General features: G+C 31.6%; 1 protein-coding gene across 7 annotated transcripts in view; it reads right to left on the reverse strand.

The window, feature by feature from the left end:
• Positions 1 to 14,113: 14,113 nt before the first annotated feature.
• Positions 14,114 to 17,825, reverse strand: part of Mical (Molecule interacting with CasL) — a 55,277-nt gene continuing 51,565 nt past the window's right edge. For all 7 annotated transcript variants that reach the window (XM_089646067.1, XM_089646068.1, XM_089646065.1 and 4 more), the window contains one exon: positions 14,114 to 17,652. In XM_089646067.1, coding sequence (XP_089502193.1) covers positions 17,552 to 17,652 — 101 coding nt within the window. In that variant the 3' untranslated portion in view covers positions 14,114 to 17,551. The remainder of the gene's footprint in view (positions 17,653 to 17,825) is intronic.

The raw sequence follows: 17,825 nt of genomic DNA on the forward strand, positions 1-17,825 counted from the left end.
TAATAATAATTTTGAAATTATTTTTTTTTTATTTTAAGGCGATGCACTACGTCGTGTAATATTTTAAATTGAGCCGCTATCAATAACACTCCTTACGTAGATGGCGATAAGGTTTAAATTCCCGCTTAATTCCCGGCGGATGGTGCCGCCTGTTTTGATTTATGCATGAAAAAACATAACCAAAAAGTGCCTTTTATTTTATTTTGTGGATGTTCAGGCATAAATATTTAATTTTTTTTCGATCATTTTATAAATAACTTAATTTGCCACATTATACAATAAAATCATAACTGAAAATGGGTTCGTAAGTAGGAGATTTTGAACTTTAAAGCAGTTTTCATTGGCATTTACACTATTTTTTTCTGGGCTTATAAAAAGACTTATCTAAAAAATACTCTATTATTTCAAAGGCCAAGATGTATTCTACTCGCAGTATTTAATTAAAGCATCTGAATCATTTCTAGGCGACCAAATTTTCAAACCAAAAACATATGATTTTGAATTACTACGTATGACATCGCCTTAAAATAATAATTTCGGTGGTGTCTATGTGTAACTCGAATTGAATGAACTCTTTAACTGGGATATGCTTTGATTTTGCGTGTGAACCATTCCGACAAGCGATAAAGTAAGTAGGTAACATATTAATTATTGCACATTTTAAATGTGTTCATCTTTTGTTAAAATTTTCGACTGATGTCGTAATATTTCAAATTTACTAACGGCGTTCATTCAAAAGATAGATTCTTGGTCGTCTTTTAAAATCCCTGATCATAAAGTATTTTTTTTAAATAAATAACTGCACCAAATATCACGGGTTATAATAATAATTGAAGAATTTGTGTAGCTGAAGTATTTATTAACAAACTTTACCTTAACATTACTGAATATTAGTAATCATGAAAAATATAAGAAGCATCTGCCAAGCATTTGAACAAAAAGAAATACGAATTTCAAATGAAAGATTTTTTATGCACAAAATAATGTTGGTACCTACTCTATCGGTAGACTGATATGATAGGTGCATTGAACTTGGATAATGTTACGTACTACGCACGAATATTTCACATTACTTACCCATGCACCAACAACCGAAGTTAGTAGGTATTGGTATTTAAATATTTACAAACAATAATTATTTGTTGCACTGTTAAATAACTGTGAATTAAGAAACTTTTTCTCAAGATGACAAACCCAATTAAGATATTAATTTTCTATGTGTATATTTATTTGTGTGTGAAACCGCACAACAGTCCCAACGTGCTCCCAACCGTCCAGAGCCAACGAGACTATGACATCCCCAATTGGGGTATGTTGTGAGGCTGAAGGTATTGGAAAGTGGAAGAAGTTGAGGAAGAGGAAGGTGGGGAAGTACCCAAAAATTCAGATCTGGTCACCAAACAAGCCCAAAGCCAAGCAACGTTTCAATTCTGAATAAATTAAATATGCTATAGGTTTATTTTTAAATGAATAATTAGTGAAATAACACAAATTTACTTGCGCACGCCGGGACTTGCTAGAAACAGCTTGCTAGTCAAGAGCGTTACCCCTCGACCACGGAGGACGTCAAACACATATTCCACGTAAGTTCAATCAACCTTAATTCGGTCATACAATATACATAAATGCAGATGAAATGCAACTTTATCGGACTGTCAAGCAGTATCGCACATTATTATTATACACGCAATTCTCTCGGTAGATTTACGTAATTTATTACTTTTTTTTCCTTTTCGTATTATAATAGTATATATTTTATTCCTTTCATTTTCTAATAGTACCTATATAGGTACATTTCTAATATCTTTTATTTTATTTTTTTAGACATTTTATAAGCACTTCATTCTTCCTTATACTACCTTTTTGTAAATTATTACATATAATTTCTTACTTTGACTTATTACTATACTACAGATTGCTACTTATATTAAATTTATATCTCTTTGTTTTTTCATACTTTTAACCTTACTTACTATTTACTGATTATTATTTATTATTATTTTTTTTATTTTTTTTTTATTTACGCCCTAATGGGCTTTTACATGAAAATATACATTTACATTGATTACAATAGTTGAACATAAGAAGATAAATGGAGTTAATTGTAAGAAAGCAACACATATAATAAAATTTTGTGCAAATTAGCAAAACACTAATAAGATGGATTCAATATAAAATATACCCAAGCATGAAATAGTAAGTAAAAGAAAGTTCAACATAAAAAGTAAGTAAGTGGGTGTGTTTAAACCCAGTATTAATTGTGAGTTTAACAAATCGATAAACCAATATAAATTAGAGTGTAACTTACTCGTGAGGTAAAGAACATTATAACAGAGATTTAAAAAAAAAAAAAAAAAAAAAATAACAAAATAAGAGTTGCACCTGTAAAAAGCAAAAACTAATAGAATTTAGCAATATCGACATGAATAAGAAATAATAAGATCTGAGATGGAACATAGTGTTATGTATAAAAAGTAGTTAGTAGGTATATGCATACAATTATAAGTGTATAGTAGAGCAAATAAAAAACAAACAAATATGGATATAATTTACTCTATTATACCATTATACTTACATTTATATTGTTGCATTCCTTATGTTGCTGTACTATTCTCTGTAAATTAGTATGTGAATGGCACATGTTGTGCCGTTTATGTGAAATAAATAAATAAATATTGCACTATGAAGAAGCTCTCAAGGAAGCGATGACTTGCAAACTGATAAAAGAATTCGAAGGCGTCGCGGGAAGACACGAAGCAAATTAACTCATTCAAATAGTGGAATAATGTTTAAAAATTCGACTGTATAGAATTAGAATAGTGTGACAAGACGATGTTGCAAAAAAAAGAAATGCACAAATTCGTACAATCTGATTATTTTTGTCATAATATTGTATCTTCCGAATTACTTTATTGATTCATTTTAAAGACGGGTAGTTTTTGATTTACATTATTACAATTAAAAGTAAACGTTTTATGCGGATGTTAAATCATTAACCTAAAAAGCCCAGGACGGATCTGTTGGAGAACAAGTTGAAGTCGCGGGGTGAGGGGGGAAATAAATTAAAATGACGAAATCTACTTAATTTTTTTTAATTACATATCCCATTCCTTGTCTCAACAAATACCCAAAAAATAAACCTTTATAACTGCATTAACAGCACAAAAATAAAACAATAACTTTGTTTGTAACCACGATTTATATATATATATATTTTAATACCGACCGGTTTCGCTTAACACAAGCATCTTCAGGGTATAAAATCAAAGTGATGAAAAATTTACAATGTGTGAGCTTATATAGATACAGAAAGAGACAAAACATATTATAAAGGAACAGTGAGAGAGTGAAATTAACATCTTACATAGTGATAGAGAGAAAGAGAGAGGTGATATCTAATTAGTTACCAAGTTATGTCTACAGGGACAACACGTCAGTAAGATGTTAATTTCACTCTCTCACTGTTCCTTTATAATATGTTTTGTCTCTTTCTGTATCTATATAAGCTTGCACATTGTAAATTTTTCATCAGTTTAATTTTATACCCTGAAGATGCTTGTGTTAAGCGAAACCGGTCGGTATTAAAAAAATAATATATATATATCAATTTAAATTAGGGGGTTTAAGTAAACACGCACAAATTGGGTATTTAGGTTGTTAGTTTAGGTTATTTTTAATAAGTTATACGTATTTCCTAACCTTCACACTTAACTTTGATTGAGAGAAAATTGAACTTTAAAGCATATTTTACCATTTCTCCCGACATAAAGAGTTGTTTCTTGTAGTAATATTGTTGAAACAAAGTGCTATTTATAAATTTTGAGGGTATTAGCCTGCAGCGGAATTCGACAAGTATATCAAGTTGTCAAAACAATAAACCGAAGTAAAGGTTTATGTTCCGGACCTGGTTAAGTAAAAATTAGCATAAAGTTTCTAAATATGAATGGGATATTTCTTGAAGAGTTAAAACCAAGTGTCCATATTATACTGCACATACCTAGGTATATCATATTATCAACCAGACGTCAGGTTATAAGTTTACTTTATGTATCATTTCCTCCTTGCTTTAACAAGGCGATCATTTATAAGGCTTAAAATATGATATGTGAGTGCCATAAATGTATGCCACATTAATTTATAAGTGATGTGCAATATATTATGCATATATTAAAAAATGGCGCGTGGCGCAAACTCTTTTTCGTACAAACATTCATGCTTGAAGAAATTTGTGAAAATCGTTCAAAATTCAACCCGTAAAAAACAAAGTATATTACATGTATTTTAAAATCTCGTTTAAAACATATATTTGGGTTTGACCTTTGAGGATTTTACCTTCCTACCCAGGAACTAGAGTCGACAACTCTACCAAATGCCGCTCGGGTACTACCGACATTTATTCCGTATATAAACTACCGTAATATCATCGAATTCAGAGAAATTCGTATATATCCGCGTAGGTGTACGTGATATATTCAAAATTGGAACTGATTAGGGAACCAAGCGAGGTACCAAAATTATTTTATTTTATTTTGAAATGTGTTTAAATTTTTGAAAAATCTAAATCTGCCCAAACTTGACAGATCTAAATATAAATGACTAATGATCTTCAAAGTATCACTGACGGTGTTCATTCGAAAAGTAAATTTCTGATAGTCTCTGTAATTATTTTTTTTATGATTGGCAATGATCTCGAGGCAAATATTTTGTAAATACTTTCAGCTTCTCTAATCGTATTTTTTTTTTTTTTTTTTTTTTTTTTATTATCAATATAAAGTTTCTTTTACAGGTTTTTTTTTCGGTGTCTGTCTCACTAGGATAAACCTGTGTCGAGACAGACGTATTTGATACATTAAAAATGTTTACATATTTTTTGATACATTAAATATTTCACTACATTAAATGACATTGTGAAAAAGATAGAAAATAATAAATAATAATAATAAATGATACATTTGTTAATCAGCATCTAGTTGGAGTACATACTTATGTAGGGATTTTTATAAAAAAATTTATCATGGATCTGTCTTGGCTGATGATCCAAGATTTGATGTCTGTTTTATATTTCAGAAAGAAATCGTTCAGTCTAATGGCTAGTGGGAGAGCATTATATAGCCTTGTTGCAAAATATCTAAAGTTTCTCTGGCCAAAAGTTGTTTTAGCGAAAGGGATTTGTAAGAAATTATGTCCTTTTGTTCTAGTATCACGAGCAGTTTGGATATTGTCAAAAGTAGTTTTGTGTTTGAAGAGGTATGTTAGTATGTTTTTGGCATAAAGTTGCCTAATGTCCATAACACAGATTTTCCTAAAGATTTCATCCGAACTGCTTGTGATTGGTAGTTTGAGGATAATCTTTATTATAAGTTTCTGAGCTTTAGATATTGGATCAATGGCGGCAGCGTTTGCTCCTCCCCATGCTATGATACCATACTCTATTAAAGATTGACAAAGTGCATAGTAGATTGTTTTGAGCTGGCTTAGGTTGAGAAAGTTGCGAGTTTGTCTAAAAAAATAAATGAATTTTCTAAGTTTGTTTGCTGTAGAGGTTATATGTTCTTTCCACTTTAAATTGCTATCAAAAATAATACCTAAGTATTTAATTTTAGTTACCTGTTCTAAATAAGGGCAATCACATATTATCGGATTTGTCAGGTTGCAAGCACAAATTTTAATTTGATTTTCTGGGTTTCTTAAGGAAGGATTAATACTAAATTCAATGTATTTAGTTTTGGTCACATTCATTGTTAGTGTATTATTGTTTAACCATCTTTTAACCACAGTTATGCCCCTGTTAGCTTTTATGTATACATCATTCCAATTGCTTGATTTGAAGAGGAGAATCGTATCATCAGCGAAACTTACAATTTTGGCATCTATTTGAAGATTACATAATTCATTTATGTATATTAAGAACAGGGTAGGACCTAAAACACTTCCTTGAGGCACGCCGTAGCTAATTGGTAATTGATTGCTATTGCAGTTGTTGATTTTCACACTTTGCTTTCGGTTTGACAGGTAATCGCTAATAATAGTAAGTTCATCACCATTTATACCAATATTAGATAGTTTTTGTAAAAGTTTAGAGTGAGAGATAGTATCGAATGCTTTGCACAGGTCTAAGAATATTGATATGCATTTTGATCCCTTGTCTAAGTTTTCATTTAGAAAATCGGTAACTGTTGCCAGGGCTTCGGAGGTGCCTTTATTTTTCCTGAATCCAAACTGGTTGAGTGATAGTATGTTATTTTGTTCAAGGTATTCAATTAGTTGATTATTAATAGTTTTTTCAAAGACTTTAGATAGTGAATTTAGTAATGTAATTGGACGATAGTTCGTTATGTCCGCTCTAGAGCCTCCTTTATGTATTGGGATTATGATTCCGTGTTTTAGATTGTCGGGGAATCGGCCTTTTAGGATGCTTAGGTTAATAAGATTTGTTAAGGGAGTGGTTATTTCTGATACAAGTTTTTTTAAGGCAATATTTGATATATCGTCCAAGCCAGTTGAAGACGAGTTTTTTAATGAGTTTATGATCAATCTAGTATCTTCATTTGAAATTTTTTTTAGACTAAAATGCAAGTTGTTGGGCAAATTTGTATTACAGCTTAGTGAACTGGAGTTGGTATGGTTTACATCGATATTTTTTGCGAGTTGTTCACCTATTTTTGAGAAGTATTTATTTGCATGATTAACAATAATATCGGGATTACTAGAAAAACTAAATATTTTATCATTTACTTTTAGTTGTTTTAAGTCATTCGTAGGATTAGGTTGAGAGTGGGTGGCTTCTTTAAGTGTTTTCCAAAGTTTTTTAGGATCATTATTACAGTTTTCTATTTTCTGTTTGTAATATATCTCTTTAGCCTTTTTTATTATTTGGGTACAAATGTTTCTATATCTTTTATAAAAGTTTCGAAGTTGTATATCATAAGGATTGTTAATAACGTTTTTGTGGAGTTTGTTACGTTTACGGATAGATTTAATAATAGTGTGGTTAATCCATGGCTTAATTGGTAAAATATTATTTGGTATATGTTTTATAATTATGTTTGTATGTTCGTTAATGGTAGTCTGTAAGTAATTGATAAAGTACGTCCAGGCGTCTTCTGGATTTATAATGTTAAGTAATTCTGACCATGATTTACTCATCAGAGATTGACGAACACAATCATAATTGATTTGAATGATTTTTTTCTTATTTGTTGTGTTTTTATGTTTGTCTTTTCTGTTGCATGTTTGTATGGAAAGAATAGTGGTGTAGTGGTCGGTAATTGTAGATTCATATACAATAGATATTACTGGGCAGTTGGATTTGACCATGATGTGGTCGATGCATGAAATGGAGTCTAATGTAGCACGTGTGGGAGTGTTTATGGTGCTTTGGAATCCATGGTAAGTGAGCGTATTTAAGTATTCTTGGCACTGAGGATGTTCGTTTGTGGGCAGAATATTTATGTTGAGGTCACCAGCAATAATACAATTTTTAATATTACATAATTCAGTTAAACAGTTATTAATTGATTTTAGGAATGGTGAAATATTATAAGAGGATGGAGAACGGTATATTGCTAAGATACATGTGTCATTTTTTAGAGTTATTTGCAAACAGTTTGCACCGCTGACTTGGATTTCCTTGACAGATAAACCAATCAGGTCAGTTCTGGTATAGACAACAACTCCATCATTTTGTTTAGTATGTATTGAAGTGCTGTAGTGATCATACCCTTTCAAAATTTTAGGAGCATAATTTTTTGGTATCCAGCATTCAGTAAGAATAATTATATGAAAAGAGGTTCCAATATTATCAAGTTGTAGCAAGAATTCGTCAAAATTCTTGGAAATTGATCTAATATTTTGCTGTAAGATTTGAAGAGAGGATGAGTGTGTTTGTAGTACATTTTTACAGAATTTAGGATTTGACGTCCTATAATTGGTAATACATTCCATTTTTAATAATATCCATTACAGTAAGGGTTTTCTCTAGAATTAAAAATCTACAATACCATTTTTTTAATGTCACTTTCATGTTTGACTTGAATGATTTTTTCCCCCGGACCCTTACGAACGAGTAATTTATTGGCTTTAAACCACACAAATTCGAATTTTGTTTCTTTAGCCTTTTGTTTTGCTTTCCACAGCAATTCCTTATAGTAAGGCGTGAGCACTTCACTAATATAAATAGGTGATTTTGGGTTAAGTATTTTGGCTGTATTTTTGAAAGATAAGACCATATCTCTCGTTTTCTGGTTGTAGAAATTTACTTGCAGTTTATCGGGGGCGTTAGTTCTGCGGTCCTGGGTCCTGGTCACAAGGCGTAGATCCTGCTGCAACAATGGCATACCAAGGGAATTGGCTACCCGAAGAACGGTTTCAGCTGGTTGTTCTCCCGGCCGCAATTCAACACCCGCCATTTCCACACAGTCGCAGAGATTATTTTGTTCCATAGTGGCTAGTCTGGTTTCCAGGCTTGAAATTCTTAAGTCATTCTTTATATTTATTTCACGTAAGGATTGTGTATCTTTTTGTAGGTCTTGTAGTACTTTAAAATTTGATAACAGATCTTCATATTGATTACTTATAAATTCGTTGCTTCTCTTCAGTTCCTTAATTTCGTCTTCGAACATTTTTTTAAGTTCAGTGACCTTTTGGTCAAAATGTTTGGTCAGACGAATAAAGAGCATATCATCATCGTCGGTATTTGCAGCCGAGGATGTAGACGGTGATCCTGGTCTGATTAGGCATTTTGGGCATTTCCAAGAAGTTTTATTTTTTTCTGCCATTTTTTTGTATTTGGAATCAGAGATATTGAGGCAATTATTGTGAAATGTTATTTTGCACTTGGTACACGTGAACATATACTCATCTTTATTTATTGGGTTGAGGCAACCTTCACAGTTAAACATTGTGGTTAATAATCCTCAACGCCTAAAAAATAGTTTTCCGCAAAATTTTAGCACGAAGCGATCTCACTTTTGACCAATAGCGAGATAGGTATATTGTTTTGAATTTTGTTTAATGTCAAAGTAATTATGGACACTGATAATATGATCCTAAATTTCACTTAGATACAATCTTGAAACTTAAATAGGTGTTAACTTTTCACTTATCAATATGGGTAGCCACAGAGTAATTTTTAGACCGTTAGGTTTCACCGTTTTACACACGATTGCAGTATTAGTTTCACTATTTTATCACTTGACTATTTCGATTTTTTTATACTTAATTTGTTTATCACATTTATATAAGCAGCGCGAAACGCAGTGATGACACTGTGAGTAGAGTTTGACACTTTTTTGGTTTTATTACAGTGATTTTGGTGATGTTTTTTAGATTTTTATGTAGAGCGTTTGACAGTCGACTTGTAGGTAGGTAGGCTAGTTGTTGTAGGCCTTGATAAGTATAATCTATAAGTATATATATCCCGTGATTTCTTAAGGCTTTCACTAGTTATACTAGTTAGCTTTTACTAGTTATACCTAAAACCACATCCAAAAAGGGGTTCATATGTAGGAGATTTTGCACTTAAAATCATTGGTCTGATACAAAGCTCCGCATTGCATCGTCTTAATACGTAGGTACATTTTTTTCTGGCGAATAATTATTCCTAATCTATTTTATCCATTTACATTCCCTGTTCATTATTATTATAAGGTATCCCCCATTTACCCAAATCAATGTGATAAATTCGAGCTGGACATAATCCCATTGCAAAATGACTTGTCAAATGGCAGAAGAATGGACAAATCTTCCAGTCAATTTCCGAAGAAAGACCATATTGTTTGGCCGTGGTATTGACGAAATTTGGCGCTGTGCTGTAACAATGACATGTTGACTTAGGATTAGGCCACACACCATACACCACAATATAGAATATACCACACATATTAATATATTATCAACTATCTACTGTTATTATTGTACTTTTACGGACAGAAGAGGAGAACCATATTATACGTAAGTACTACCTACAAAAGGTGAGATGTATAGAAATGAAGGAACATCACTCGCGAAGTTTGTAGTACCTACCTAGTAAGGGCCTCATAGGCTGAAGATTTGATTATTTGTAAATTAAATACTTGCATAGTTGTAGAATAAGTCGGGACGGCCGACAAATGGTAACCGGACAACTCAGGACAGTGGCAATTCAACATACTTCAACGCACGCTTGAAAAGTACTACAAAGTCATTAAAAGTGATGAAAAAACTAGGTTAAACGGGTTACGTTAGGTTAATAATAATAATATTTGGATGATTTGTATAGCGCCGTTTTTGTGCCAAATAACCTAAGAGCGCTGTACATACATATGATACATTTCTACAATTATCTGTCTTATTACTAACTATAGACTAGTCAAACTGCATCCACCTGTTCATCGATCACCAATACAAAACTATGTGTACAATGCATTTGATTGATGCTAGAATGTACATATGTTTATTTCCGATTTTATGTCCGGGTTAAATCTTCCACATAGGAAAAACTAAACCCTTCCACACACTTTTCCACAAATGATCATCTAGTCAATCAACATTATGCAAGAGCATTATATAAGCAAAATAAATACTAAACAATACTAGAACAACACGTCAACTCACTAGAGATCAAATGGGAAAATAATCACCGACTCCAGATATTTTCATATCAGAGGGTTCGGCTCGGTAGAACTCTTAACAGGGCCTATAAATCCTACTGATCCCTCAACATAAATATTTAAAAAATCTTTCGTTATCCTACATGTATTCAAAATGACCGACTTTTGCATCTTTATATATAATTTTTTTGATAGATTTAATACGCCTAAATTTTTAATGAGAGAGCTAGGTATAATGCCAGTAGTCGAAATAACAAATGGTAATATTTTTTTAGTTTGAGAATGCCAAATTCTTTTCATCTCATTTCCTAGATCTGTGTATTTTCTTATTTTTCCATTAACAGATTTTTGAATAATACAGGAATTTGGAATAGCGACATCAATGATATAAGCTATTTTTTTGAATTTTTTCATGTAAAACTATATCGGGTCTATTATGACTAATCGTTCGGTCTGTTAGTATAGTTTTATCATAATATATTTTATAAAATTCGTTTTCTAAAAATGAATTTGGTTCGTATTCATAATATGGTATTATATTACGGCAGTCAATCAAGTTATGTTTAATTACCAAACTTTGGTGAATTATTTTTAAAACTTGATTGTGCCTAAATGTATACTCGGACGGTGCTAATATAGAACATCCCGATATAATATGTTCTATAGTTTCCGGAAAAGCCAAACATTTTCTACATAAATCATCAATGTGATTTTTATCTTTGATTAATGCTTCCTATAATTTTTAGTATTAATGACTCTATCCTGAATGGCAAGCATAAATCCTTCTATTTCTGCGCTCAACTCTCCAATACTCAACCATTTGTTTAACGAAAATTTGTCAACATACGTTTGGTTGAGATAATTGAAGTGTTTTGCGTGTAAAGTTTTATTTGACCAGGAATCTAATGATTCCTGGTTGGGATTTATAAAAATGTTGGCATTCTCATAGTATAAATTTAAAGGTGTAATATTTCTATCTGCCTTGCAAATTATTTTGTGCATTTCTGAGCTACGAGCTTTCCTATGGAAAAAATTTCTTAGCATTTCTACCTGATTATGTTTCGAAGACGTTATTTTGACTATACCTCTACCTCCTAAATTTCTAGGTAAATTAATTCGTTCTATAGCTGAATTTAGATGATGGCAATTAAACTTTGTTAGCATAGTTTTAATTAATCTTTCTAAGTTATCTAAATCTGTATTGGACCATTTAATTATGCCAAATGAATATGTTAATAGAAGTATTGCCCAAGTTGCAATTATTGCTTGTACTAATTTTCTTATTATTATTATTATTTATTTACATTTTATACAGGCAGCTAATATACCATACTTCCCTGGTAGTTCACTTGAGATTAACACTGTTTATTGTTTATTAGAGAAATTAAGGATAGGTTTATATGACTTTTTTCATCACTTTATATCACTTTTCAAAAGTATGTTGAATTGCTTCTGTCCTGAGTTGCTATGGAACCAGAGCAAGATATGGCATGCGAATCAAATACTTGAGTCAAGCCACGTCAATAGTTATGAAAAACTAAATTAATCAGGTTACGTAAGGTTAGGTTAGGTTATTTTAGATTAGGCCACGTCAAGAGTGGTGAAAAAACTAGGTTAAACAGATTACGTTAGGTTATATCACTTTTGATGACTTTATACCACTTTTAAAAAGTGAGTTGAATTGCCACGTCATTTCAAGCAACGTTTCGATTTTGAATGGTCATGGACGAGACTGAAAGTATCATAATCACTTTGGATCTTGCCGCATATACCTATTGTTATATTATATTTAATGATTTAATAGTGAAACAATACAAAAAGGCGGAATTTGAACCTGCGACCTGTGGATTCGTAGGTTCAATATTTCTCCATCTTGCATTGTAAATAGTTTTGTTTTTTATGTTCTTGTACACATTTCGATGTTATTTGTTTAAAACAATTAAGGTGGAGGTGGAGAAATGCTCGGAGTGGTCAGTAAAATTTAAATCGGACAATTCGCATTGCTGCAAAATTCGGAGGAAACCATTTGCATGTGCCGTCTGCAACAATAATTTAAACTTGGGATTCGGATACAGATTCGCTCTTAAGTTCAAACCAGTTTTGTGTTCCGAATGTGATGGTAAAATTCCGGTCGTGCATTAATCTGCTGACGCATTTCGCTGGAAACCGTTTTCGTCCTCCCAGTGTAGTTGAAAATTCGATTTGCATACCATATGCTGCAAAATTCTTAGGAAAACCTTTTCCGTGTTCCGCGTGTAACCATTATTTGAGCGTTTGGATTCATATGCAGAATCACTCATAAGTTATAACCAGTCTTTTGTTCTAAACGAACTTAAAATTCAAGTTGCGGACATATCTGGTGCAATTCAAGGGAAACCATTTTCGCGTTTCGAGTGCTATAATAAATATCTGATTGCAGACTCATTTGTGAACGTGACGCTTGGTTACTCATTTTTTATTCGAAGAATTCTTGTCAGGTGCAACGTAAAAATAAAATAAAGAAAATAATAGGTACTTAGCAATATGATTTTATAATAATCTATCGAGGATTCATTAACCCCCCGAGATGGATAGTGAAATACCCCCCTAATATCTTAATATTACGTATTTAATGTATATTATCCTATGGTAAAGTTTCCGTCAATTTTAGAAGAATGGTCACTGTCGCTCATCTATAAACCAAACAAGATATATCGAGGTATACAGGGTGTCCGGGGGTAATGTGCACTAACTTCGGGAGGTGACTCTACATGATGGTAGAAGTAAAAAAGATAAATATTAACTATTTCGAAATTTAATTGTTTTTTACCCATCCAAAAATATTTTTCCATAGAAGAATATTATTTTCTGTCTTTTTTACTTGTACTATTCATTTAGAATCACCTCCCGAAGTTAGTGCACTTTACCTCCGGAAACCCTGTATACAGAGTGTTAAGGGACGTACTTGACATACTTTAACCAGTGATTCCTGACATTATTTGGAGTAAAAAAGAAAATGAAATTTTGGTCCCCTAGACATTTTAAATGTTTTTCAAAAACATTTTTTTGAAAAAAATTCCACATGTGGTCACTGGTCACTCAGCCGAGTAACTGCCCAACCCCTCGCATCGAACTTAGCTGTCCAATTCCTATTTTTCCAATTTTCTATTGGCAAAAGACGATATGAAAAAAAAAATATTTTTTTCATCTTCGGTATCTAAAAATATCGGTATCGGAAACATGGCGATTTCACAATCAGCTGTGGCTGCGGGCTACCAGTATGATAAGCAATAATGTATGTGGTTGTGTGGTGGTCCTACGCACTTGTAGCTAGTAACGATTGCACTGATTGATAGTGGTGATTCCAATGACTTTTCATTTTTCACTTTGGTTCAAGGAGAAAATAAACTGGTGACACTGGCTGCTGCACAGGTTGCATGCATTGATTTGGTTTCCCAGCCTAAGTGAGGGATATGTTTTTAATTAAAAGAATTGAATTATTAAATTTTTTTATTGAAATAAAAACTTTTGTAATATTATTTTTGTTCATATGACTGCAGAATAGATCACGCGGATATGCATAACTACAGGGTGCGGTGTAGAAACAGATAGAAACAGTTAGGAACAGACATATTTAAATTAAATTTAAATCTTTTGCTGTTTTTAAGTATGTAAAAGTTATAAGCATTCATAATTTCGCCGTTTCTAATACGCACCCTATAATATAAAACTGTCCTTGATTTCTTATGCTACGTATACATATGTAAGCCGAACTGCCGAGGTGAACCTCAACTCTTGGGAAAGAAATGAATCAACCGCAAATTGCGCGAAACACCGCTTGCAGTTGCTTCGTTCCTTTCCCGTAATTCATGGCTCGGTTCGCGTGTTGGTTCGCAAATGTAAACGTACCATTTTAGCAGATATTATAAAAAACATTTCATCATTTCACATAGTAGATAAGCTGCACTCTTCCTCATAGCAGGACATTATAAAACATTTCATTTCACATAGTTATTAGGTATCATAAAACCTTCCACAATTCACATAGTGGATATAAAACTTTCCATGTTTTAAGACAGAATACAAAAAATAATTCTCATTCGTCTAATTACAAAGAAAAACAAAAAATTCAAATTAGTTATTTTGGCGACCAAATAATTTGGTTTGATCAAGCTCGACTTTTTAAGAAGTGGCAAGCACAATATCCCAGGCACTAAAATAGTAGACAATATTACCTAAATGTACCATTCTTTATATCACAATTCCTCTAACGTAAATTATGAGAAAAACTAATATTTGTATAGATAACGAAAATATTTGTGATTGAAAATCAATACATTTCTATAATTATGTGTTATTTTTATTTTTGTAAGCATGCAATGGATTTCTTTATTATCCTATGTCAAATTACCAAATATCATTCACTTTATGCATTAGACTATTTGATTTATTGATGTGAAACAATGATTAATCTCTCTTGTATTATTAATTACTTTTTACAATTATGTATTTTTATAATACCGTAATATTACATATTAAAGTCAAAATAATTCATTAGGATCTTTATGACATCAGTGATGAAAAATGGGTAAAAAAGTACCCCAAAGTAAAAAATTTTAAAAAACAAACATTCTTATACCATATGGTAGATTTATTACTGGGATATAAGCCTACAAAAGTGTAATTTGTTCATTAGGAGCTCCCGATTAGGGTTTCTGAAGTCTCCGCTTTAATTCCCGCCAATAAATAAAATTTTCTATATCGTATTCTATTTCTATAAAAATAAATATATTATAATATTGATTTTATTAAAACATGAAGAACGGGTTTAAAAGATTATTTTCCGTGATGAATATAAAAAAAAATTTGACGCATAAAACAAATACGTCCGATGAACTAAATTTTTTTTTATTATTTTTTGCTATAAAAGATCAAACCATAAAATACAATTTTTTAAGTTTTTTTTTTTTTTTAAATATATATTGTAAATTTATGATATAAAAATAACAGTATTTTACTTTTGCAAAAAATAAGTTTTAAGAAATAGCAAGGCAAAACACCTTTGTGATGGATATATAGTTGGTGTCCAATATTCCTGCTGTGGAAAATATTTGTTGTGTAGGTCATATTGTCAGCAACAATTCTGTGGGCGAAAGAAACAAAAGATTGAGTCAATATTAATTAGTGTATGCAGATTTATACAGAATCTAAGGACCGAATTCAGATTTATCTAGTGTATTCCGATACACCATATACTATTAAATCGTCCAGTTGTTCCTATCGCCCAGATAATTATTTATACATACATTATTTATATCTGTAAGAAGATTTGTTCCAAATTGTACATTTACAAGAAACCAACACTTTGATCAATTAACTGACTAAACCATTTTAGTTCTCCAATCAGATTTAAAAAATAAATAAAAATCCATTCTGTTTATTGAAAATACTCTACAGTCGGTCATATATAATTAATTTGACATTGTCACATTAAGTAGCTTTGTGAGTCAAACATTGTGAAATGTCGCAATCCTCTTTTATTAACATACATCCCGCCCTGCTGTGGGAATGGGTTACGGAGTGATGAAATTAACGGTTCTCAACCATTCTTTGTTTAAAACAAATAAAATGTATGCCTTATATATTAATGTAATAGAATACTTAAAATATAAAATTAGAAAGTCTCGAGTCTCAATATAAATTTCATTGAAAGTTCAGGAACTCAAGACTCGGGTTCTCTTCAACAGAATCCCTTCTCCTAATCAAGAAAACTATGGAATATAGTCAATGAGCAACTGGAAAGATGCTATAAAAATAAATAATAATTTTTATATATACAGGGTGGCCGGAGGTAAAGTGCACCAACTTCGGGGGGGTGATTCTACATGATTTTAGAAGTAGAAAAGATAAATTACTTTTTTCGAAATTCCAACGTTTTAAGATAATTTTTAGGTACAAAAGTTGAATGATTTGAATGGGAAAATAAATATTCATGTATGGAAAAAATATTTTGGTATGGGAAAAAAAAATTGTAATTTCTAAATAAGTTATTTTTCCTTTTTACTTCTACCATCATGCAGAATTACCTCCCGAAGTTAGTGCACATTATCCCCAGACACCCTGTATATTTTGTTATACAGAATTACTACCAAAATTAATTTTAACTTTTTAATGTCACATACTTTAGTACAAAGACAGTTTTATAATAAAAGTTATAGCAAAATGTTGTTAAAAACATTTTTAAATTAAATTAATGTACAAAAATTGTAAAGCAATATGATTTGGACAAAACAGAGTAATATTATTAAGCAAACTATAATTAATATTAGGATATTATTTTTGAGAAAACGAGACATTTGAACTTCTTGACAATATTCTCATGTAATATGTAAACTCGAAAAAAAAAATTAACTATCATATAAAATACTTCAAAATCACAGAACAAAAAATATTTTAAAGCAGAGGTAAAAAATTATCTTAAAAATCTCTAAAAGAAACATAAATATTAAGAACTATATCTCCGATAGAACAGCACGCCGAAGATTCTTCAGTCGAAAATATACACAAAGGCTTCCCCCGCCAACAGCCAAGTAGTAACAATAAAACTCTGTGCCGATATGGCGCACCGAGTGCCACAAACTCCTCCACAAGCTACATAACATCTTTATATTTGGACGATAACTTCGTTGCATATACAATAATCTAAAAAAATAATTCTAATATAGTATTATATGACAGCTTAGCGGTGCAGCAATAATTGAGCCCATAGCATAGGGAAAACCTTAAATGGAAAGCAGCCGTTAACAAGGGAGGGCCTATATACGAAATCAAGCTGCGATAGACAGTACAGAGTTACCGAAGTAGATAAATAAAAACAGTTTCATATCATATCTTGTCCACAACACACATGGTGTGTAAGTGTACGTTTGAGTAGGTACTTTAAACACTAAACCCAATTGAATACTTGGAGTCATCCTTCCGCCTCATTCATTGGGAGCCTTCTTGGAGGAGGTGAGTGCCTGGCGTTCCATTACTATGGCCATCATCTCGTTGATGATTGCGTTTTCTCTTGCATGGTTGGTGTCTGAAATAATATGGAATATTCAATTACACATCGAATATGGTTTTGAGTTCCACCACGTCACACAATGTTTGAAAGTGAATATTGACCATGACAGCAATAACAAGAACTGATTATTGCAATCTTACATGAATCCTACACATTAGCAAAGCGGGAGGAAACACAACATGGTTTAT

This window comes from Hesperophylax consimilis, chromosome 23 (genome assembly GCF_061612785.1).
Source record: "Hesperophylax consimilis isolate HC1 chromosome 23, BYU_Hcon_1.0, whole genome shotgun sequence".
Lineage (NCBI taxonomy): Eukaryota > Metazoa > Arthropoda > Insecta > Trichoptera > Limnephilidae > Hesperophylax > Hesperophylax consimilis.